Below are 24,136 nucleotides of genomic sequence, written 5' to 3'. Positions count from 1 at the left end.
TAACATGGATAGAAATAGAATTATCATACTAACTGAAGTAAGGCAGAAAGAGAAGGATAAATACCATATGATCCTAGTTGTGTGTGGAATCTAAAATATGACATGAATGAGCTTATCTAAGAAACAGAAACAGACTCACAGTCTTGGGGAACAGACTTGTGGTTGCCAAGCGGGAGGAGGGCTGGGGGAGGGATGGATCGGGAGTTTGGGGATTAGCAGATGTAAGCTATTATCTATAGAATGAATAAACAAAGTCTTACTGTATAGCATAGGGAATAATCTTAAATATCCTATGATAAACCACAATGGAAAAGAACATGAAAAAGGATGTGTGTGTGTGTGTGTGCGCGCGTGCGTAACTGGATCACTTTGCTGCACACCAGAAACTAACAAAATATGGTAAATAAACTTAAAATATACTTCTATAAAAGTATAAACTTTTATACTGCAAAAAATAAATTATAAACAAAACAAAAAGGCTGAAATCTAAGTGTTGCTAGGACATGGGGGACATTTCCTCCCTCACAGCCTACCTGAGAAAACAACCTGACCGTTTCTTACCCCATGACTCAGCCATTCCACCCCCAGGCATTCACCGGGGGAGAAAGGAGTATAGTCACCAAGAGACATGTACAAGTATGCTCAAAACAGCTTTATCCACAATTGCTCCAGACTGGAAGCAACCCAAATGCTCACCAATGAGGAAAATGGATGAACCGTGAAAAATGGGTACCCAGTGGTTACAACAGGAAAGGAAAAAAAATCTAATTGTTTGCAAGGATGTGGAGCCTTTGGAACCCTTGTACACTGCCAGTAGGAATGTACAATTTAACAGCTGCTGTGCAAAACAGCCTGGCAGTTCTTCAAAAGCTAAATATAGACTTACCATACGACCCAGCAATTCCACTCCTAGGTACAGACCCAAGAGAATTGAAAGCAAGTTCAAGAAAACCCTGCACAGGAATCTTTACAGCAGCACTGTTCGCAAGAGCGGGAAGGTAGTAACAACCCAAAGGTCTATCAACAGGTGAATGGACAAGCTGAACGTGCTGGGTCCACAGGAAGGAATAAAGCGGCCACAGATGAGACAACACGGATGCACCTTGAAAACAACATGCTGAGTGAAGAAAGCCAGAGAGAAATGGTTTCGTGTCGTATGAAATATGTTCAGAACAGGACAATCGACAGGGACAGAAAGCAGATTAGTGGTTGCCAGTGGCTGGGAGGGAGGGGGTTGGGGAAGACTGCTAAAGAGTATGGGGTCTTTTAAGTATTTTGGAGCTAGATGCTAGTGAGGGTCATCCTACATTGTGAGTGTCCTAAATACCCTGAATTATACACTTTAAATGGTTAAATAATAAGTGCATGCTTAATCACTCAGTTGTGTCTGACTCTTTTTGACCCTTTGAACTGTAGCGCACGAGGCTCTTCTGTCCATGGGATTTTTCAGGCAAGAATACTGGAATGGGTTGCCGTTTTCTTCCTCTAGGGGATATTCCTGACCCAGGGATTGAAGCTGCATCTCCTGCGTTTCCTGCATCGCAGGCAGATTGTTTATCTGCTGAGCCATCAGGGAAGCCCCTAAAATGGTAAGTAATATGTTATATTTATTTGATCACAATATGAAAAGAAAGAAAAGATACTTGGGAATACTACATAACCATGAAAAGGGACAAATGCCTGTTCCACACACATGAGGAGCAAGAGAAGCCAGAACCAAGAGTGGATACCCTGTGCAATCCCATCTCTGAGAAGTTCAAACTCAGGTAAATTCACCAAAGTGATGACAGTCAGATAAGTGGTCATCTTGAGGGAGGGGAGAATGAACTGGAATATCCAAGGTGGTGCAGCAGGGGCTGGAAATGTCCTAAACCCTGACCTCCATCAACCTCCACTCCTGACATTCATGAACTTGACCATGTCTATGTTCAACCTCAATAAAAATGTTAAAAAGAGAAAAGAATTGCCAGGGAAAGGAGACTAGAGCATCCAGCAGTCCTGATGGTTGAGGGTTTTCCATTTACCCCACAATTTCATCAATTGATCCCTCTGAAAAGAGGCATGGAGCTGGGTGGGGACAAAAGCAGAAGGGCAGTGACTGGAGTCTGTTGCCTGGGATTTCAGAAATGGTCCCCAGATGCTTCTTTCATCTCTTGGGAGATGCTCCCCCTACTCTTCACATTAGGGTCTCCAGACTGAGGGACACTCTGGGACAGGAAAACCTCAGGACTCCAGAACACTCAGAACATCAGGTCCCAGATGCCTTGGCAACTCAGAGCCCTTGAAGACCCACTAGAATGAACACTAGGGCTTCCCTGGTAGTGCAGCTGGTAAAGAATCCACCTGCAATGCAGGAGACCCCGGTTTGATTCCTAGATAGGGAAGATCCACTGGAGAAGGGATAGGCTATCCACTCAGGGATTCTTGGGCTTCCCTGGTGCCTCAGCTGGTAAAGAATCTGCCTGCAATGCAGGAGACCTGAGTTTGATCCCTGGGTTAGGAAGATCCCCTGGAAAAGGGAATGGCTACCCACTCCAATATTCTGGCCTGAAGAATTCTATGGATTATTCCATGGGGTCACAAAGAGTCGGACACGACTTTGCCTCTTTCACTTTCAGAATGAACACTACCCATCATAATTCACAGCCTTGGGCAGAAGAGAGAGCATAGACTTTCCGCAGAAGGTCCCAGGTTCCAGTCCTGACCTGATCAATCAATACACATGAGTGAATGGTGGATGAAGGAGCTTTTCCCTCCCATTTCACACCCTTTATCATGCACTTCCCAGATGCTCAGCTTTGTCCTGCAAAAAAACTGGGATCCCAGAGAAATCTCAGCCTGGTCTGGGCTCCAACAATCTCCTATCCTTCTGGGGGAGATAGACCCTGACACAGAGGCTCCCACTTTCTTTACTGTTGAGAGCAATAATAGAAGAAATCACAAGCAGTTAGCAAACAGGGAAGGGAGCCAAGGGGGAGGGACTGGGATAGAGGAAGGATGCCAGGGCCATAAAGAGAGAGGAAGTGGAGCACTCAAACGTTAGACAGACGGCACGTGGCCAGCGACTGTTATACACTGACCAGGGAGGAAGTTGGACTGAATAGATGATGAAGGGCAGTGGGAGGTTAATCCTTCTTGGCAGATCTTTTCATTCGTCTTGGTTGGTTTTGTATACCTCCAAAGATGGGAAGCTAACTCCTGAGGGATGCAACCCAGCCCTTCCTAGGCATGATCACCTGTCAAGAAGTGTGATGCAACATGATTTTTCAAGTGGTGGTCGCCATGGGTAAAAAGGCTCAATGCAACGGACCGGGGAAGGGGGGTTACCCATGTGAACCAGGCAGCCAGTCCCTGTCGCAGGCTGGATCTGGAATCAGACCCACCTGAATCTCTCCTCTACCTCTTAGGGGCCCGGTGACTTCATCTCTCCAAGCCTATTTCCTCTCCATTCCTGTGAAATGACTGTGCCCACAGCCTACTTCATAACTACCAGCTTCATAGATTTGCGCATATCTTCAGTGAGCAAAATGCCCTGCAAACTGTGGATGCAGAATAACTGTGGTGCCCTGCTACAGATCCAGAGTGCTCTGGAATCTGTCTCAACTTCATGTGTACTTTCCTAATCTCTAAACTCTGCACAGGCTCTAACTTATGCCTCACACAGCATTATCCCATAACCCACACCTGGCAAACTCCTACGCATCCCTCTAAGTTTCCCTTCTTTTCTCTGTTTAAGCCCTGACCTAGGGAACCGGGACCATCTGGGACCTGGTTCAGATTGGACCCACTGAGATGTGCTGTGAGTTTCTGGAGGGCAGGGATTCCAATTGGCAAGTAGTAGGCACGCAGTAGTAGTGCCTTCTTGGACGAGGAAATGGCAATCCACTCCAGTGTTCTTGCCTGGAGAATCCCAGGGACGGGGGAGCCTCGTGGGCTTCCGTCTATGGGGTCGCACAGAGTCAGCCACGACTGAAGCGACTTAGCAGCAGTAGCAGCAGTAGCAGGCACTTGCTGGATAAATGAGTGAGAGAATGAATGAATGAATGAATGAGTGACACAGTAGTCATTTGAGAGAGGTGCCCACAGCCGAGATTCAAGACTCTGCTGGCGCTTCCGAGCCTGTATCCGCAGGTCCCACAACTGCAGAGGGCGCAAGGGGGCAGATAACGAGCGAGGAGGGGCTTCCGGGAGGGGTCTTCAGCCCTTCCGGTCCGGCCCCTTTAAGGGGCGGGGACAACAGGGCGGGCGCTCGGAGCGTCAGGGCGGCGCTAAGATGGCGGCGGCGGTCGCAGGGTCCGTAGCGGCCGAGGTCCCCAGCTCGCTGCTGCTCGTAGTAGGCGGCGAGTGCGGGTGCCGGGGGCTGCTTGCCTACGTGCTGGAGGAGCTTGAACGAGGTCGGACCGGTCCGGGAACGCGGTGCCGGGGAGGCGGGAGCGGCCGCGCATCTCGGCCTGAGAGCCGGAGGATGGAGCGGTCGGGGCGGGCGCCGGCCGGATCGGGGGGCGGGGGCGGCCCGGGCCCCTATCCCCTTACCGTTAGACGCAGGGCGCAGGCAGAGTCTGTGGGCGCCCGCGGAGGAAGCAGCGTTCGGGGTCGGGCTCAGCTGCTCCGCCTCGAGCGTGGTGCAGACCGGGGAGGCGACACGGGCCCGGCCTTCGGGGGCCCACGCGATTGGGCGGCATGGGCAACGGCTCCGCTTCCCGCCCTCCGGGCGCGCCTCGATTCCCCGGCTCTTAGTAGCCTGGACGTCCTGGAGGGCGGAGCAGGGATTCGGAGGTTGGGCCCGGAGCCCCGGGGGCCACTTTCCGTAGCTCCATGAGGAACTGCTAATTGGGGTGTGGGCGGGTGCGGCCTGCTTAGGGGATTTGGCACCTGAATATGTGAGTCAGACGCACCTGCAAGATTCACCTGCAAGCACTTGGCACGGTGGGACCGGCGGGCGTGGTGCACCCCGCACCGTGCTGCTTGGAGGGCATTCATCCGTCATCCTCCATCTCTCAGATCGTCAGCGCCTGTCCTCTGCGGCCAGTAAAATGAGATGGCAGCACACAGCTCATGGGTTTGGGGAGTGTCACCCCGCAGGGCATCGAGGGTAGGGCGGGGACCTCTGGCAGGTTCAGACCTGCCCTCTAGGGACTAATGGTCTGGTGGGGTGGGGGTGGGGCAGGGGCAGGGAGATGGATCAAGTTTTAAGCTCAGATGGTTTCAGGACCGTTCGGGGGAAGATGCCAAGGGCTGAGAGGACCTGAAGGATGGGAAGGCAGGGAGAGGGGCCTCTGGGCAGTGGGAACAGTTCCTGCAAAAGCTTAGAGGTGGAACCTGTGCGTGGCAGAGCTGAGGATCAGTGAAACCAGTGGTGCGGGTGGGAGGATACTGAAGGGGACAAGATGACTGTCTACGAGGTGGGGACTTTCTTGCTGAGGTCCTAAGTCTTCTTTGTAAAGTGCCCGAGTTTGGGGGTTCCTTGATGGTGGATGCAGTGAGATCCAAAGGCACACTGGATGGTTCTGAATCTCCTGGCCTTCATGTGCGGGGGCAGGTTGGGAGAAGAGGGGACTGTGGTGGCCCTTGCCTGCCCTCTGCTAGTTATTGAAATATTCTGGGAGCTGGGGAGCCCAGCTGATTTCCTATCTTCCTTTCCCGCCCACCCCACCAGGCATCCGGTCTTGGGACATTGACCCTGGCATCTGCAGCCTCGATGAGCAGCTCAAGGTCTTCGTGTCCCGGCACTCAGCCACCTTCTCCAGCATAGTGAAAGGTGAGGCTGGGAAAGGTGACCCTGCGCCCACTAGCTGATCCCCTTCTGTTCATTCAGTGGGCGGATGTTCTCCAAGTGCCAGCTGTGTGCATCAGGGATGGCTGTAAACAACAACAGTAATAATACAGCTGATATCCACTGAGTAAGAGCAGGGGCAGGCCCTGAGCCAGCACTCACTCCCTCAGTCATCAACTCATGAGGTCAGAACTTGCATTTTTGTTCCCATGTGACAAATGAGGCTGTGTGGTGTGGGGGACAGGGAGACCTTTGAGGAGGCTCTTTTTAGATGAGAAGCAGCTGGTGGGGAGGGTGGAGGGAAACACCCAAGCAAAGGGACAAGACATTTGGAAAGTGAGGGGCTGGTGCGTGTGGGCGGGGCCTGGCAGGGACTGGGTGTGGTTTATGGCTGTGATTCTCGAACAGGGTACAAGTAAGTGCTCAGTAGATGGGGAGCTGAGAAAGCAAGATCGAGGAGGGGGTTGGGACTCTCGGGCAGCCCTACATGGCCCGTGCTCCCTGGGGATTCTCGAGTGACTGGGGTGAGCAGAGTAGCTGCTGGGGGGGGCCTGGGTGTTGCCTAGCTACCCCCTGCTCAGCTGGCCTGTTGAGTCACCTCCAGGCTGCTTCAGGAGGGGAAGGAAGTGTCCGCCACCTCATTGTCCCAGCGGTTCCTGGTGGCTTCCTGACCCTCACTGTATTGGATTGGGGAGGGGTGGAAATCTCATCCGTGCTGTGTGACCTTGGTGGCCACTTCCCCTCTCTGTGCCTTACTTTCCCTGCCTGAATGGGGCAGTATCTGCACATGATAAGAAGCCTGTGATAAGCTGATAGAGGATAAGGGTTCAGATCCCAGAATCAACCCCACTCCCCTCTCCATGACCCATGAGGCCTCCCTGCCCTCGACTCCCTCTTGCCGCCCCTCGCTCTAGCCCCTTCCTGATCTTTGGACACCGAGAGCTCAGTCCTGCCTCAAGGCCTTTGCCCATGTTGTACTTTTTTCCTAGTGTACCCCCCTTGGCCTTCCCTGGGCTCAGGCTCCTTGATTATAAAATGGGGTGACGATGCTGTCCCCCACAGGGCTGACAGCTGCAGTTGGGTCCTGCCAGCAGCAGAGGCCTTGTCCCTGCTGTCTCCAGCATGTGGCCTGCCAAGGCGGTTTCCTGTTCTTGCCTCATCCTGACCTGCAGCTCTATCTCATGTCTGTTAATCTCTGGATGACCCCCTGGCTGGAGGTCCTGGGAAACAAGAGTCCTGGAGGGACTCCCGGCCACCTAGGATCACCCAGTGAGGTGGGATTTGACCCTGGCGCATATGGCTCAGCCCTAAACTCAAAGGGCCCGGTTCTCCCACAGGCCAGCGGAGCCTGCACCACCGTGGTGACACCCTGGAGACACTGGTCCTCCTGAATCCGTCAGACAAATCCCTGTGTGACGAGGTAGGAAAGGGAAGTCTTCTGGGGGGAAATGGGCTGCTGGGACTGGCGCCATCCCCTGGCCCCAACCTCCAGGGGCCGCTGACTTCATCTGCCTGAAATTCTCTTCCTGACACCCAGCAGCAACAAAGTCTCCCCTGATGACTCCAGCCTCAATTTAGTCCCTTCTCAGAGCTGCTGATGGGAGTAGGTGGAGTCAGAAAAGGCTGGAGCATGGGCAGATTGAATGGGATAGGGAAGGGCTGGAGTGTGGGAGGGCAGAACCCAACCGGTGTTTTTGGGTCTCATGTGTTCCCTTGGGCTGGGCCCTGCTAGTTGTCTGAACCGGCTTTTTAATAGTTTTAGCTGTGGACATCTGCACTCTTCTTTTAGTTTCCTGTGAGAGAGAGCCTTCTAGAGATCCTCGTACAGGTTGATGCCTTTGATCAAAAATGCCCTGTTTTGCTCCCTGAGGAGGCTCTGGTGGAAACAGCCAGACACAGTCCCCTCTTCCCTATGGCACCTGGGCTGGGCCAGAGGGAAATGTGGGCTTGGGGGGCCCAGACAGACTTGGAGGGGGCACTGGAGCTGGGCTTCGAATGAGCAGGAGTGGGCAGGGAGGATGGGGGCCAGCTCCAGCAGGAGGCCCACAGGCTACAATCCTGGCTTCCAGTCTAGTACTGGCCAGGCCACTTGGGGGAGATTGTTGTGTTTTGGTCACTGAGTTGTGTCCAACTCTTTGGTGACCCCATGGACTGTAGCCCACCAGGCTCCTCTGTCCATGGGTTTTCCCAGGCAAGAATATTGGAGTGGGTTACCCTGTCCTTCCCCAGGGGATCTTCCCGACCCAGGGATCAAACCTGTGTCTCCTGCATTGGCAGGCCACCAGCCCTGGTAGGGGTGGTTATACATAGATCTGGGGCTGGGGACCACCCCAAAGAGGGGTGCTGGCCATCTCACTGCCTGGAGTAGGGCTTTGAACACTCTCCCCGTCCCTCAGCTCCGGAACCTTCTGCTAGACCCTGCCTCTCACAAGCTGCTGGTGCTGGCGGGGCCCTGCCTAGAGGAGACAGGGGAGCTGCTGCTCCAGACCGGGGGCTTCTCACCCCGCCACTTCCTCCAGGTCCTGGGGGACAAAGAGGTGAGCTGCACCCTCGCCACCCTGGGTCTGAAGCCTGGCTCATCCCCACTGGGCTGAGCCGCCCAGGTGACCTACTGCCCCCCGCCCCGAGCACTGTCCCTTCTTCCTCTGTAGGGCGATGGTGACAGCGTGTACTGTCAGGCTCGGCCCCATGGCCCACTACAAGGTGAGGGCCTTTAGATCAGATGGTGCAAAGGCTCCAAGTGGCACCCCAGATTCTAGGTCCTGGATGGGGCCCGTTCTGACCCCTTGTCTGAGCAGGGCAAATGAGCAGAAAACCCTGGGAAACCATGTTTTCGTACTGTAGTGAGTGATGTAGTGATGGTAAGATAAGGCCAGTAGACGGAGGTGGGGGTGGGGGTGTGTATAGAAAGTCTCCCTGGAGGGAAGTGTGCTCTAGGGTGTGAGAACAGCATGTGCAAAGGCCCAGGGGCAGGGAGCGTGAGAAGGTGGGGGAGGGCAGGAGGGGAGCAGGTGGTGAGACAGGACCATGGGCCCTGCTGGGCTGTGGGGAGAGCTTGGTTTTGTCCCGAGGGTGACAAGGGCAGGCAAAGGGGCTTAGCTTTCCCAAGGGGCTGGGTGTTTCCTGGCTCCGGGTAACCCCTTAACCATTTCCCCTTGTTCAGATCCGGGATCTCCTGGCCTCCACACCCCTGCCTGCAGAGCCGCCCAAGCTCACCATCACCTGCCCGACCTTCGGTGACTGGGCCCGGCTGGCCCCCGAAGTGCCCGGCCTGCAGGGCGTGCTCCAGCTGCGGTTGAACCCTCCGGTGCAGCTGCCGGCTTCTGAGGGCCTGCGCGAGTTCCTGGAGTACGTGGCCGAGTCACTGGAGCCGCCCTCCCCCTTCGAGCTGCTTGAGCCTCCGGCCTCCGTGGGCTTCCTCAGGCTCGCCCGGCCCTGCTGCTACATCTTCCCCGGTGGCCTCGGTGATGCCGCCTTCTTCGCTGTCAATGGCTTCACCGTGCTGGTCAACGGCGGCTCCAACCCCAAGTCGAGCTTCTGGAAGCTAGTGCGGCACCTGGACCGGGTGGATGCTGTGCTGGTGACCCACGCGGGCGCCGACAGCCTCCCAGGCCTCAACAGTCTGCTGCGACGCAAGCTGGCGGAGCGTGACGAGGCCGCTGCTGGCGGGGGCTCCGGGGACGACCGGCTTCGCCGGCTGATCTCCCCCAACCTGGGCGTCGTGTTTCTCAACGCCCGCGCGGCTGCCTCGCGGCTGGTGCGTGGCGAGGATGAGGCCGAGCTGGCCCTGAGCCTCCTGAGCCGGCTGGGCATCGCCCCTATGCCCCTGAACCGAGGGCCACTGCCTGCCGAGCCCACCGTGCTCTTCCAGAAGATGGGCGTGGGCCGGCTGGACATGTACGTGCTGCACCCGCCCTCCGCCAGCACCACCGACCACACCCTAGCCTCCGTGTGCGCCCTGCTGGTGTGGCACCCCGCGGGCCCCTCCGAGAAGGTGGTGCGTGTGCTGTTCCCCGGCTGCACACCCCCTGCCCGCCTCCTGGATGGCCTGGTCCGCCTGCAGCACCTGGGGTTCCTGCGGGAGCCGGTGGTGACGCCCCAGGACCTGGCGGGGCCTCGGCGAGCTGAGAGCAAGGAGAGCGTGGCCTCCCGGGACAGCTTGAGGAGAGAGGGCCGCGCGACGGTGCCCTCCAGGCCCACCCAGGAGCGCCCTGGGGTGGCCCGGAAGGACTCCCCACGGACTGAGGCCCCTCGGAGGGCTGAGAAAGAAGCCAGGCCCTCCCGGGAGGTGAAGAAGGACCCCAGACCCAGTGCCCCTCGCACCCAACCCCGGGAGGTGCGCCGGGCATCCTCCGCCGCCGTTAGTGGCAAGAATGTGGGTGCCCAGGTGGCTCCCAAGCCCCGCAGAACACCCAACACACCCCGCCCAGGGGTCCCACCAGCTGAGAATGGGCCCCGCAGCCCCCCCAGCTTCCGGAGTGGAGAGGCCAGCCCCCCGACAGAGGCCTGCAGCTCCCCGGCCCCCCAGCTCGTGGCCACGCCCAGCCAAGAGAGCAGCCTTGATCTTGGGCTCAGCCCGGCAGGGGAGGAAGGTGGCAGCTTAGAGGAGAAAACCCTGGAGCTGCTGTTGGCCGCCAGCACCCCCCAGCCATGCACACCCTCGCCCGCTGGGGCCCAGCAGGGCCCAACAGAGAGCAGCGGGCCTCTGTCGCTGAGCCCCCTGCGGGGTGGGGAGCCTGGGCCGGATGCCTCCCCCACAGTGACCACGCCCTCGCTGCCCGCGGAGGTGGGCTCCCCACACTCCACGGAGGTGGACGAGTCCCTATCCGTCTCCTTTGAGCAGGTGCTCCCGCCGCCAGCTGCAGCCGCAAGTGAAGCTGGGCTCAGCCTCCCGCTCTGCGGCCCTCGGGTGCGGCGCTCGGCCTCCCCGCACGACGTGGACCTGTGCCTGGTGTCACCCTGTGAGTTCGAGCACCGCAAGGCCGTGCCCATGGCGCCGGCCCCCGTGTCCCCCGGCAGCTCCAATGACAGCAGCGCCCGGTCGCAGGAGCGGGCGGGCGCTCTGGGAGGTGCCGAGGAGACACCGCCCACATCCGTCAGCGAGTCCCTGCCCACCCTGTCTGACTCGGACCCCCTGCCAGCTGCCCCTGGCACTGCTGACTCAGACGAGGACACGGAGGGCTTCGGGGTCCCCCGCCGTGACCCGCTGCCTGACCCCCTCAAGATCCCCCCACCGCTGCCCACCCCACCTAGTATCTGCATGGTGGACCCGGAGATGCTGCCTCCTGAGCAGGCCCGGCTGAAAAGAGGTGGCAGCCGTACCGGGAAGCCCCTTACCCGCCCCAGCTCTGGCACTACTACCACCAAAGCCACTCCAGTGACTGCTGCCAAAACCAAGGGACTGGCCAGTGGGGACAGGGCCAGTCGGCCACTCAGTGCCCGCAGCGAGCCCAGTGATAAAGGAAATCGGGCACCCCTGTCCAGAAAGCCCTCGGTCCCCAAGACAACCACTCGAGGTCCATCCGGTAAGTACCTGTGGGCTGGAATCCTGCAGTGGGTTTCCTATTTGCAGTGTGGTCTCAGCCACACCCACCACCCTCTCTGGCCTGTTTCTCCTATAAAATGGAAGCTTTGCCCTAACTGTCTTAAGCACTTACAGTTCTAAGGTGCTTGAGCAGTATCGTCAGTGGAAACATCATCCCAGTGAGTACATCTGTGGTGGTGATGTTTCCAGTAGCCACTTGAAGCAGAGAGAAACCAGTGAAATTAGTTTTAATGGTATGTTTTTATGAAACTCCTTTGTGTCCAGGGTCCCAAAACCACCTCCAGGTTTGATGATTGGGTAGGAAGATTCAGTATGTGGTCATACTTGTAAATGTATCACAACAAAAGGATACAGAGAGGACCAGCAAAGGGATGCGGCCTGGGGAAGTCTGGGAAACCAGGCACAAGCTTCTGAGTTCAGTTGCTAAGCCATATCTGACTCTTTGCAGGAGCTTAGGAACTGCAGCACGCCAGGCTTCTCTGTCCTTCACTATTGTGGAATTTGCTCAAACTTAAGTCCATTTTGTCGGTGATGCCATCCAGCCATCTCACCCTCTGTCGCCCTCTTCTCCTTTCAATCTTTCCCAGCATCAGGGTCTTTTCTAATGAGTAGGCTCTTCATATCCAGTGGCCAAAGTATTGGAGCTTTAGTTTCAGCATCAGTCCTTCCAATGAATATTCAGGACTGATTTCCTTTAGAGTTGACTGGTTTGATCTCCTTATTATCCAAGGGACTCTAAAGAGCCTTCTCCAGCACATAGTTCGAACCCTAGTGGAATTACACATCACGTGCTCGAGTCCCTGATCTCCGAGCTGGGACGGCACGTGTGATGTGCTGCCTTCCAGGGCAGCTTAGAGACTCAGGGCCCAGGGTTTCTACTGGTGCTGGCCATGCAGGCACCTGCCTCACACACACACTGAAAAGGCTTCCTGGGTCCAAATCTTGGACACCAGCTGGGGGGCCCAACATTCCCCTGCATGTTGACACCTCTACCTGGAGAGAGAATCCCATTCCACAGGCAAAAGGCTCAGTCCCACAAGCACCCTCCACTCCAGGCGCCAGGCCCAGTGCAGACTGTTGCCTGTGCCTCTCACTGGCTGCAAATCAGGGGCTCCTGTGACCCCTTTCTTCCGTTTGTTAATATGCCAGAGCAGCTGACAGAACTCAGGAAAACCCGTGTACTTACTGCTGCTGCTGCTAAGTCGCGTCAGTCGTGTCCGACTCTGTGCGACCCCATAGACGGCCGCCCACCAGGCTCCCCCGTCCCTGGGATTCTCCAGGCAAGAACACTGGAGTGGGTTGCCATTTCCTTCTCCAATGCATGAAAGTGAAAAGTGAAAAGGAAGTTGCTCAGTTGTGTCCGACTCTTAGCGACCCCATGGACTGCAGCCCACGGGGCTCCTCCGTCCATGGGATTTCCCAGGCAAGAGTGCTGGAGTGGGGGGCCATTGCCTTCTCCGGTGTGCTTACTATATGACCATCTTATTATAAAAGGCTCCTAAAGAATACAGATCAACAAGCAGATGGAGATACCTAGGGGGAGATACCGCACAAGGCATTCTCTTTTCGCACAAGCCTTGGGGCCCTGTGTGGTTCTGGTTTCCTGAGGTGGGAAGCTCTGAAAAAGGGCTAGAAAACTTGAGGGTTTTATGGAGGCTTTATTACATAGTAACGATTGACTGAATCATTGGTCAATGGCAGTTGGTTCAGCCTCCAGCCATGCCCCTCCTCAAAAATCAGGGGCAGGACTGAAAGTTCTGACCCTCCAATCAAGTGATTGGTTCTCCTAACAACCAGCCCCACCCTGGGCTGGGGTCCAAAGTCATCTTCCTTAGCCAAACCCGGTTGTGATGGGAATAACAAGACACCCATTTTACCTCTCCGGCCCGAAAACATTTTTTGGAACTGAAGACCAGAGAGGAGATAGAGCAGAAGATGCTCCCATTGCTCTTACTGATCAGAAAATCCCAAGAGTTTGAGAGCTGTGAGTTAGGACCTGTGGATAAAGACCGAGTGTATCTGAGCAAGCTCCAGGAGTTGGTGATGGACAGGGAAGCCTGGAGTGCTGCAGTCCATGGGGTTGCAAAGAGTCAGACATGACAGCAACTGTACTGATGCCTGAGAATGACCAGATGTATGTATTTGTCATAAATCACAGTATTGCAGTCTACCCCCTGGTGGAACAGATCCCTTAAGGCAAATGACACCCTGTTTTTGTGGATGGAAAATGATGAATCAAAAGTAGCGGAAAACCGTGGGTCCCTGTTACAGACTTAGATTTGGGGTCACATTTATAGAACAGATACAACAATAGTACCAACACCAATAGGCCTGACATTTGCAGAAATCAGTGTGGGATAAGGGTTGATTTAAAGAAACGTCATTGCTGCTTGTACTTTACAGTCAATTTGTACAGAACTATTTGGCACAGAAATCAGCTGGTGATTAGCTAAATCCTCTTCCTCCTCAGCCCAGTCGTTTTCCACAACTGTTGCATCCTCAGGAGACTTAACTCAGGCCCTCAATACGTTTGATCATCAAAATGCAGTGTCACTGGGGAAGCCACTGGCTTCCACGCTGGCTCAGCAGTAAAGAATCTGCCTGAAGTGCAGGGGGCGCAGGAGGTAAGGGTTCTGTCCCTGCTTTGGGAAGACCCCCTGGAGGAGGAAATGGCAACCTGCTCCAGTATTCTTGCCCGGAGAATCCTGTGGACAGAGGAGCCTGGGGGGCTACAGTCTATCTGTGCATAGAGGTGAAAAGAGTCAGACGTGCTGAGTGAACACACACACATGCAGGGCACTGAGGTAGTTGAAACTTACCAATGCCACGGTTATACCATATCAAAATATGGCCAGGGTACAATTCCATTTCATTACAGAACAGAACAGTGAGAACTATGGAGGTATTCACTTTGCCTTCCCAGAAACATCTGCCTTTGCCCGTGTACCAAATGTTGTTAAGGATAGAGGTGATAGCATTTGACCATGATTCACTTAGCTCTGAATTCCAAGGTAACCAGGGACAAACTCGCAGGCTTGTACTGAGTCTGTGTTTTACAGCAGGGCCCACCTCTCCTATAAGGGGAACATAAATGGCATTTAGGTTATTCCTGTCCCTACTGGCTGTGCCACGGGGTATATTTTATTTCTAGCTTTCCTGGAGGCGAGAGCAGTCTGGGTACATCTGTGTAGATCGTTAATGCCTCTAGAGAACTTCTCTAAGCTTGAAGAGCCATAGCATTGCCATAAGTGTGTGTACCCCAAGCCTCAGTAGCTAGAACAGAGGGCCACTTGCCCACTGGCCACTTCAGCCTCTGTCCGTATTAAAACAGTTAAGAGGCCTTGGGCTTGTTAGATCAGGGCACAGCCCCCTTCCCAGCGCTGGGTCTAGCATATCCAGCATTACTGGCTGAGTCTGCCTGACCCACTTTGCTTCTACCTGATTCTCTTTCCCTGGTCCAGGAAGATCCCCTGGAGTAGGAAATGGCAACCTGCTCTAGTAGTCTTGCCTGGAAAATCCCATGGACAGAGGAGCCTGGCGGGCTACAGTCCATGGGATCACAAAGCATTGAATACAACTGAGCAAACACAGACTCTCTCTCCACAGGCTGGCTCCCATCCTCCGCCTTCCACCTGGAAGAGAACTCCCCTTGATCTGCCTATTCTAGTCTCTCTTTTTCCTCTGAATGCTGCTCCTCATTAAACGCAAATTCACTTGTCCTCGGATCCCCATTAGCACCTGTCCCCCTCACACTCTGGCTTGTGGGCCAGCATTATTGAAGCCACCAGGGACATTGATGCCACTGCATATTAGTGGCCTGGGTGCACTTAGGATGCGTGTTTTGCACCCCAAAATTTTGGGTCCCCCAGACTAGAGTTAGATGCATGGTAAGCACACCTAGAAAGAAAGAAAGTGAAGTCGCTCAGTCGTGTCCGACTCTTTGCAACCCCATGGACTGCAGCCTACCAGGTTTCTCTGTCCGTGGGATTTCCCAGGCAAGAATACTGGAGCAGGTTGCCATTTCCTTCTCCAGGGGATCTTCCCAACCCAGGGATTGAACCCAGGTGTCCCACATTGTAGGCAGATGCTTTACCATCTGAGCCACCAGGGAAGTCACCTAAATGTGGTTTAATCTAGCTGGAGCCTGCCACAAGACTTCGCACAGCCTGCCTTGTCTCTGGTGGGATCGTTCCCCCAAGGAACTTGAGCCACCAAGTGATGCCCTCTGCTTTAATCCCATCAGGGACCCACTGTTTTTCCCTCTTTTTGATGAGTAGTTTTCTGTCTGCGGAAACAGGATGCCGTGTGCTTGGGCATGGCACACCCTCAGGTGTGCGTGCGTGCTACGTCGTTTCAGTTGTATCTGAGTCTGTGACCCCATGGACTGTGTAGCGCACCAGACTGCTCTGTCCATGGGATTCTCCGGGCAAGAATGCTGGAGTGGGTTGCCATGCCCTCCCCCAGGTGGTCTTCCCGACCCGGGGATGGAACCCGTGTCTCCTAAGTCTGCTGCACTGGCAGGCAGGCCTTTACCTCTGGTGCCACCTGGGGAAGCCCCGTGTTGGGCATGCTGCCGTTATATTTTGACCATCATAACCAGGGATGTTTCTAAGGAATTGATGATCAAGATTTGCAGTTACACAGTGACTACATAGACCAGTCTGCTGGGAGCCATACACCACACGGTTTGCAGTCCCAGAGGAAATGGTTCCCAAATGTTGTCCTTTGTGTAATAGATGCAGCCTAAAAATAGGAGTCCGAGATACAGGAACATTGCTTGAATTCCATTTAGTCATGAACAGTTTTCCTGTTCATTAATCTATCTTAGAACCAGAATGTCTCCCAGAGTGACACCATTCAGGTTTGCCGGCTGCTGCTCCATCTTGTCAAGTCCCCAGATCAGGGCTGGTCTCAGCAAACTAGCTTCAGCCTGCCAGGCATCTGGCATGCTTCTGCTAAGAGAGATTATTCTGCTCTAAGCCTCTCTCCAAGTATTAATAAAACGTTGGGCTTCCCTCATTGCATAGCCCACTTATTCATCCCTTTACCCTCAGAGGTTATTTTTCCTTTCTCCTTCCCATTCGTCATTTCTCTTTCGCTCACACTTCGGCACCCTTGGAAGGGACATTAGTTTGGCCACTGCACTGGTCCATCTTGCTGCCAGGAAGTGAACCCAAACCTCCTCCCCGCCTCCTCCCCACCCCCAGGGTTGCACAGTACAGAACTGGCAGGCTTTCACAACCTCTAGACAACAGCGTTCACTGTCAGCCCCAACGTTGCCAGAGGGGATGATGGCACATTTCACCCCGTTGGGCCCTTAGAAATTCTGACAAAGACTTAAAGGTGTAGTTACAGTTGCCTGTTTGGGACTCGGCTGCGCTGCTGGCACCCGCAGTTGCATGCCTGGTTCTGGGGCCACAGCAGCAAGTAGCTGGGGGCGGGGCGGGGGTGGGCTGCTACTGGTGTGGGGAAGATGCACCAGCATCCATGCCTGCTTCCCCGTACCCTCCAGAAAAGCGGAGGGAGCTGTTCAGTGGGGACCCTCCCTTAGCCCCCTCGTGCTGAGTGTGCTCACACAGGAAGGCGAGTAAGCCAGCCTCTCAAGCCTGTATCATCTCCCCTGGTTTTAGACAGCAAATGTTCCAGCCACTCAGTCGAATTTTCAATTAAACCATTACTCAGAGGATGATACGCAACACCTCTGATGTGAAATCTCTTGCCCCACTATTGGACAATATGGGCTGAAAAAGTACATCTCTTTGTCTGTCTGAAGGAATGTAACTCGGTTGCTCAAACTGTTCCAGTATTTTCTGTTCCAGTCCTTCAGTAGTATTTTGAGCATTTGCGTTGGACCTTCAGGCATGCAAACCTAGAGGGTCTGTTCCTGTCGGGACTCATTTATACCCCCAGGGTTACTGGCCTTGGTCCACTGTAACCCGCTGGCCAGCTCCATCCCCCGGGGCATTTCCCCCAGAGCCACCTGCAGTTTCTCTTGCTGACAGTGTTCTCACCTGCACTTTTGTGCCTCGCAGGGCACCAGACGGCTAGATCTGGGTCTGGATTTGGCTCCTTCCTCCTCATTGCGGAGAGTCTGCCTGCAGTGAGGGGGACCTGAGTTTGATCCGTGGGTCAGGAAGATCCCCTGGAGAAAGGAACAGCTACCCACTCCAGTATTCTTGCCTGGAGAATCCCATGGATAGAGGAGCCTGGCAGGCTACAGTCCTTGGGTCGCAAAGAGTCAGACACAGTTGAACAACTAACGCTTTCACTACTGAATTGCTGCAGCCCACCTCTGCACACTGACTCATTCTTGGACCCCCGAAACATCTACTTGATGGTTCAGCGACCTTCCAGACCTAGAAGAAGTTCTTCTCTGTTGGACGCTGACATGTCCTACTTGACCGCATCCTTTAAATTCTCAGAGTGCTTTCCCTAGGGCTGTGCCCCTTGCAGACATCCCTTTTATAGCCCAGGTTTCCATTGCCCATCTACCTGACCACACGGCCAGGAGTCAGTAAAAACACGAAGGGGCTTTTACCATTGCTCAATTCTTCCTCCGCCGCTAGGAAAACGGCATGCGCTTCAGCCCGTGGAGCCAGTTTATTCTTGCTGCCTTCAATCACAGTCTTGCCATCTCCTGGTCTTAATCCAGGCACTTGCCAAACAGGGTATTATCCATTCATCTTAAAACTGCCATCCATAAAGCAAGCGCTCTCTGTGGTTCATTTGAGAGCTGTCCATGGGGCTTGTTCTCGTGCCAGTTGGTTCCAGCAGCTCCTCAGTTGGCTCCAAAGTCGGTCCTGGAGGAAAAGAGGCTGTGTGCTCAGGATTCAGTGGGTGCCTCCCTGCTTGCCCCTGGTAGCCCGCAGCCCTCTGAACCAGTTGCATGTTATGATGGAGCTCTTAGGACTTTCCTGGTGGTCCAGTGGTTAGGACTTTGCAGTTCTACTGCAGGGGACCCGGGTTTGCTCTCTGGTCAAGAAACTAAGATCCTGCAGGCTGTGCGGTGTGGCAAAAAAATAAAGTATTCTGGAACTCTTCTGGGCACTGTCCTCCTCATCAGTGTTTCTCTGACATCGCCCGAGATATGATGGGCACCTCGGGTTTAATGATTTTTTTATGTCTGTCAGTCATCAGGGCTATCTCAGTGAATGCCCAATCACAGGTTACTAACTGTCTCTCAAGTACCTTGTTCAGACAGCAGCATCTTGGAATTTTGTGGTACAAAATCCAAACGGTCGTTGCTAGAAGGCACTTGTGGACTTTTGCCCGAAGCTCCAGTCTTCAGAGTATGGTGGCAGAGATTCCCCAAATCATATCTGAGTTGGGGGGTCAGCAGGGCCTAAAGGCCAAGTTGAGAGGGCTGCCGCCATTTGTAATTCAGACACAACCTGCTCTTGTTTGGGTCCCCAATTCAGATAGACCTGTCTTTCGGGTGGTCTTACAGATGAGAGCTAGCATGGTTCCCAAATGAAAACCGAAAGCAACCAGCCAGATGCTGGGATTCTTGTGCAGTCCCGGGGACGGTAGTGACAGCAGTTTATTTTTAGTCTTTGGGGGACTATCCAGGCAGCTCCTGCCCAGGTTCTCCCTGAAAATTTGACTGTTTGGGCCGGCCTGGGGACTGGTGTTGGGTTTATTAACACACCCTAGTTGGTCAGTGGACATGAGTTCGAGCAAACTCCAGGAGGTGGTGAAGGACAGGGAAGCCTGGTGTGCTGCAGTCCATGGGGTCGCAAGGAGTCAGACACGACTGAGTGACTGAACAGGTTGGTCACGTGTGTCCCATTGCATTCAGATCAGCCCTCGCCTGCTGCTTGGTTTCCATGGCCACCCAGTGCCGTCAACAGCCTGTGTGAGTACACCGGGGATCTGCCTCGAGGCCACGTCACCTCTGAGCAGATCATGACTGTGAGTTCAGGGATCCCTTAGCAGTGCAGAACAAGGATGGTGGGATCCTTCCCACGTGAAGGCCAGTTGCTGCTGGCCCTCTTCTGAGATCAAGACAGAGAAGAGCATCCGCAGCATGAGTTGCTGAGTAGCAGCCTCCTGGCGTTTTCTGTGTGGTTGAGACCGTGTCCAAACCGCTGAGCCGGTGGGCAGCACAGCTTGCTTTAAGCCTCGATAGTCTGCAGTTAGTTTCCACAAACCATCTGCCTTTTTCAGGCCACACAGGGCTGTATGGTACAATGAATTCTTTGGTACTGGCACTCCAGCTTCTAGTCTGTGATGAATTAAAGTAGCCAACTCTTCTTGCTTCCCAGGCACTCGATCATTCTGCATTAGCCACCTGTGTGCACTCCTCAGGTTCCCATGTAGTGTCCCCGATTAAAACTGGCCAGAGGGCAGACTTAACAGGCCTCTGCTGTACAGTGTTAACTAGGGAAGACAACCCCGAGTCAGACGTAATCTCCATTGTAGTTACATATTCATGTAAAGGCGATGTGACCACCTCACACAAAATCTGTTCATACACCCCAGTTGTCATTCAAATGTTCACCTTAATCCCATCAATGTTTCACCTCCATTCATCTGCATTCATCCGAGTCTAAGCTAAGCTGCCCGCTAAGACTTCACCAACAAGGGTTGGAATCACAGTGTGCTGGGCTCCTGTGCCTAGGGGTCCTGGGGAATTCCTCTCTCCTCTCCTGAAATCACAGTGTGCTGGGCTCCTGGGGAAGCCTCTCCTCTCCTGGAATCACAGTGTGCTGGGCTCCTGAGGAAGCCTCTCCTCTCCTGGCCGTTTTATCCACATCTGCTTATGCATGTGGGCTCCCCAGGGGGCACTAGTGGTGAAGAACCCGCCTGCCAGTGCAGGAGGCATGAGACACCTGGGTTCAACCCCTGGGTGGGGAGGGTCCCCTGGAGGAGGAAATGGCAACCCACTCCAGTGTTCTCTTCCTGGAGAATTCTGTGGACAGAGGAGCCTGACGGACTACAGTCCGTGGGGTCTCAAGGAGTTGGACACGACCGAGCGACACAGCGCACATGCATTTGCATGAGGCCTTGGGTTCCTGCCCAGGCGTGGGACCTGGAGACCCTGGCCCCGGCTTCATTCTTGATCTTGATTAATCAGTGAACACCCAGGGATCCCTAGTCAGGTTTCTTATTTAATTTTTTGCTTCCAACTTTTGAAACTCTTCCAAACTGGAGTAAATCACGGGCTTCCTTGGGGCCCTTTAGTGTCGGGGCCCACGCTGGTCCACTCCGTCTGGGAGTGCTGCAGCAGTTGCTGAAAACTCGGCCTCTGGGCCCTGGTGCCAAATTGAATCTTGGAGTCAGAGTCTTGGATAAAGTAGGCAAGAGGACTGTTACTGCTTTGCCAGGCCAAAGGGGATGTGTGGGTTTGTGCCCCTGAAAAACTGTCCCCCAACCCGGGGGGATGTGATGAGTTTTATAGCCGAGGTTCCAGGGCACAGTTGCTGATAAGATTAGGGTGTGTGCCGGGCCTGCACACCTGTAATCTGGTCTCAGGTAGCCTCTCTCTCTCCTTTTTTTTGAAATTTATGTTTCTGGCTGTGCCGGGTCTTGGTTGCTGCGCGCGGGCTTCTCTCCGTGCGCAGGCTTCTGATTGCAGTGGCTTCTCTCGGTGGGGACCATGGGCGCTAGGCTTGTGGGCTTCAGCAGCTGCCGTACTCGGGCTCAGTAGCTGTGGCTTGCAGGCCCTGGGGCGTGTGGGCTTTAGTGGTTGCGGTGCATGAACAGAGTTGTTGGAGCTGGCGAGCTCTAGAGCGCAGGCTCCAGAGTGGTGACCCAAGGGCTTCGTTGCTCTGGGGCACGCGGAGTCTTCCCGGAGCAGGAATCAATCCTGTGTCCCTGCTTTGGCAGGCAGATTCTTAACCACTGGGCCGCCAGGGAAGTCCTTCAGGTGATCTCCTGATGAGCATCCTTTAATCTGGTGGTGGTCTCTGGAGTGAAGAATGCTGGCGTTTTCCGTTCGTTGGTTTTAGTTCTGTAAAGAGCTCCGAGTAGCCCGTGAGGTAGAACCAGGTTTCTTGGCTGCTCCTCTGTCCCTCTGCCTCCCTTCCCATCCTTGATTTAGCACCTGCTTGAATCTGCCCTTTGGACCTCAGGGAGCGTCTGCCTTGGAGGATGGAGTCTGTTCCTACAAATAAGGAGGGACACAGAGTGGCTTCTGTACCCAGGAGCCCCACAGGGTCCTGCTTGGTTTCACATAGACCCCTGTTTCAGCTCCACCCATGCTTCATTCACTCCTCGTTTCAGTAGCCATCTGAAGACTCCCACTCCGCCTGGTTGAGTCCCCTGGCTCTCCTTTGTCTCTCCCCGTTTTCTAGATTTCTTGAATATTCTTGGTGCCATAGGGGAAACTGAGATAGCAGATCTGATAAGGCTTCTAGAACAGTTTTGTAAACTGGGAAGTAATGTTCCATGGGGTGCCCATGCAGTAAGGGTCCCTTAATCACACCATTGACCAAAACCTGGGTAACAGGCATCGTCAGTGGGTAAATGTCCCAGTTCTAAAACCAGTCCTATGTGGCTTTCACAGGAAGCATCTCAGCTGCTTCATCTGGGGTGTCCCACTCGGCATTTATAGGGCCAGTTGGGCAGTCCCCATTCTCAGGACAAACACCCTCTTCAGTGTCTTTTATTCAGTTGACCAGGCTGGCTGTTCCTTCGGGAATAACCTCCGGTGTGTCTGGGGTAGTCGCTGACTGTTCAGCAGTGAGCTGCGGGTCCTGCATCCACCCACATGGGTTCTCCACTCCGAAGCCTCAAAACCAAAGACACAGCTGCTCCGGGAAACCGGCGATACCAGTCCGCAAAGTGAGTCAGTTTCTTCACACTCCATGCCTTGATTTTAGCTGTTTCTTGGTTTTGCCCGCTCCCCCCGCCACCCTCGCCTCCAACATTAACTACTTTCTTGGTGACCAGAGAGAGACCTTAGAGGTACTTCCTGTTGCCCCTGCATAATTTGGGGCAGCTTTGAGGCTAATGGCCAAAGCTTGGCTCTGTGCAAATCTGAACTTGGTGCAGGATCAAGGCCTGAGTGAGCACTTATAAAAAATTTCATTTAGGCTATTACAGATAATGTTGCTGTTAAAATCTTGGCTTTTTCTGCCCACTGAAGCCAAATTAAAAAAGAAAATTCAGAGACAGGGTTTGGAGGAAATAGAAAGGTGGTTTACTCCTCGGCCTGCTGAGTGGGAGAGTGCAGTAGGCTCGTGCCTCCAGCTGCGGCGCCCCTTCCGTGAGGAATCTGGGGGATTATGCAAGATGAGAGCGCGCAGTCGGTGGGTGACGAGGAACAAAGGTGCGAGGATCTTGTCTTCTTTCTCTTGCATTGTTTCACAAACAGCCGTAGGCTGGCGTCAGGTAACCCGGTAGCTGGGTCGTTGTCTTCTGTGTATTGTACTGCGGCCTTCTTTCTGTAATGCAAAAAGAGAAACAGCACAAGGGGTAGTCTGTGAAGAGGGTGCTGTAAAGGTGAGCACTGGATACAAGATGTAATTAGCAGAGAGTCAAAGGATGACAGGTGTAAAATGTAGCTCACGCCAAGTGAGGGGGCAGAAAAGCCAGCTTACACACTGCAGACGAGGAATAGTCACAGTGAAAACTAGGAGTGGTCAAGCCTGCTCACTGATCTTCTTATCGTCTGTGTTCTCAAGAAGGAAGACTGCATTCCTCTTTTGCCCTTTCCACTGCAGCAGTCGTCGGGGAAACTATATTGTATGTGCTGCTTGTAATTTTGCATCTCTTTATATATATCCTGTGAGCCACCTGCTTGGAAGCTGGCTCCGCTGTCGTGTCTAGGTTCCACTGGTAACAGTCACCTTTAGTAACTGATTGCAGTGCAGCTGCAGTTTCATTGTGGTTGCCTAGGTAGCCATCCAGGGACCAGAGTTTCTTCATTCCCCATCTTTTTATCCTTACTCTTGAAAAAACACATTTCCGTCAGCCGGGGCCATTCTAGTAAATCCCGCTACTGACACCAACCTAAGAGGGTTGCTGTACCCAGGTCCAGTGTGTAGGTTTCCCCACACTAACAAGCTTGGGTGCCAGCAGGCTGTCCAGGAATTCGACTCAATCCTGCCACCATCTCCCCAGAGATGGAATCGCATTCCGTTCAGTCTCACAAGGCCACTCTCCATTTTGGATGCCAGTCCCAAGCCCAGGTTTCTACGTGTGCTTCGACCAGCTGATGCCGACTGGAGGTTCTGATGACCCTGTGCAGTTCAAGATGCAGTTGCAAGTCTGGTTTGTTACGTGTGCTTCTGACTGACTAGCTATAAGAGGTTCCCATGGTCCCTCCTTGGGTTTGGTTAATTCAGTAGCACAGCTCACAGAACACAGGGAAAGACAGGTTTACCCACTAGATTACCAGCTTATTATATATATGAGGCTATTGAAGGATACAAATCAACCACCAGATGAAGAGATACGTAGAATGAGGTCCCAAACAAGGGATCTGATGTCCTTGTGGAGCTTGGGGCTCACACAGCAGCATGCAAAAGCCTTCGGGTTCCCTGATGTGGGAAAGGGCCAGAAAACTGTCCTTTGGAGCTTTTATGGAGGCTTCATTACATACAGTTGTGAGTGACTAAATCATTGGCCAATGGCATTGATTCAACCTCAAGTCCCTCTCCGTTCCATCGAAATCAAAGGGCAAGACTGAAAGTTTCAACTTCTTAATCACAGGCTTGGCTCTCCTGGGAGCCAGCCCCAACCCTGGGGTGGGGCCCAAAGTCACCTTCATCAGCAGAAACCCAGTTGTGATGGAAAGGGTTTGTTTTGAATAACAAGACACTCACTTCACTGTTATGACCCTGAAGTGGTTTCAGGGACTGAGGACAAGAAAC

At 53.9% G+C, this 24,136-nt stretch overlaps 1 protein-coding gene across 1 annotated transcript in view; it reads left to right on the top strand.

The window, feature by feature from the left end:
• The first annotated feature begins 4,273 nt into the window (after nucleotides 1–4,273).
• Nucleotides 4,274–24,136, top strand: part of MAP1S (microtubule associated protein 1S) — a 36,012-nt gene continuing 16,149 nt past the window's right edge. Inside the window, exons 1-5 of the mRNA XM_068979849.1 lie at nucleotides 4,274–4,394; nucleotides 5,657–5,758; nucleotides 7,111–7,193; nucleotides 8,170–8,310; nucleotides 8,937–11,298. Coding sequence (XP_068835950.1) covers nucleotides 4,274–4,394; nucleotides 5,657–5,758; nucleotides 7,111–7,193; nucleotides 8,170–8,310; nucleotides 8,937–11,298 — 2,809 coding nt within the window. The remainder of the gene's footprint in view (nucleotides 4,395–5,656; nucleotides 5,759–7,110; nucleotides 7,194–8,169; nucleotides 8,311–8,936; nucleotides 11,299–24,136) is intronic.

The sequence above is a fragment of the Capricornis sumatraensis genome, chromosome 9 (genome assembly GCF_032405125.1).
Source record: "Capricornis sumatraensis isolate serow.1 chromosome 9, serow.2, whole genome shotgun sequence".
Classification (NCBI taxonomy): domain Eukaryota; kingdom Metazoa; phylum Chordata; class Mammalia; order Artiodactyla; family Bovidae; genus Capricornis; species Capricornis sumatraensis.
Note: the sequence above shows the minus strand (reverse complement) of the source record. Positions and strands in the feature narration are given on the sequence as shown.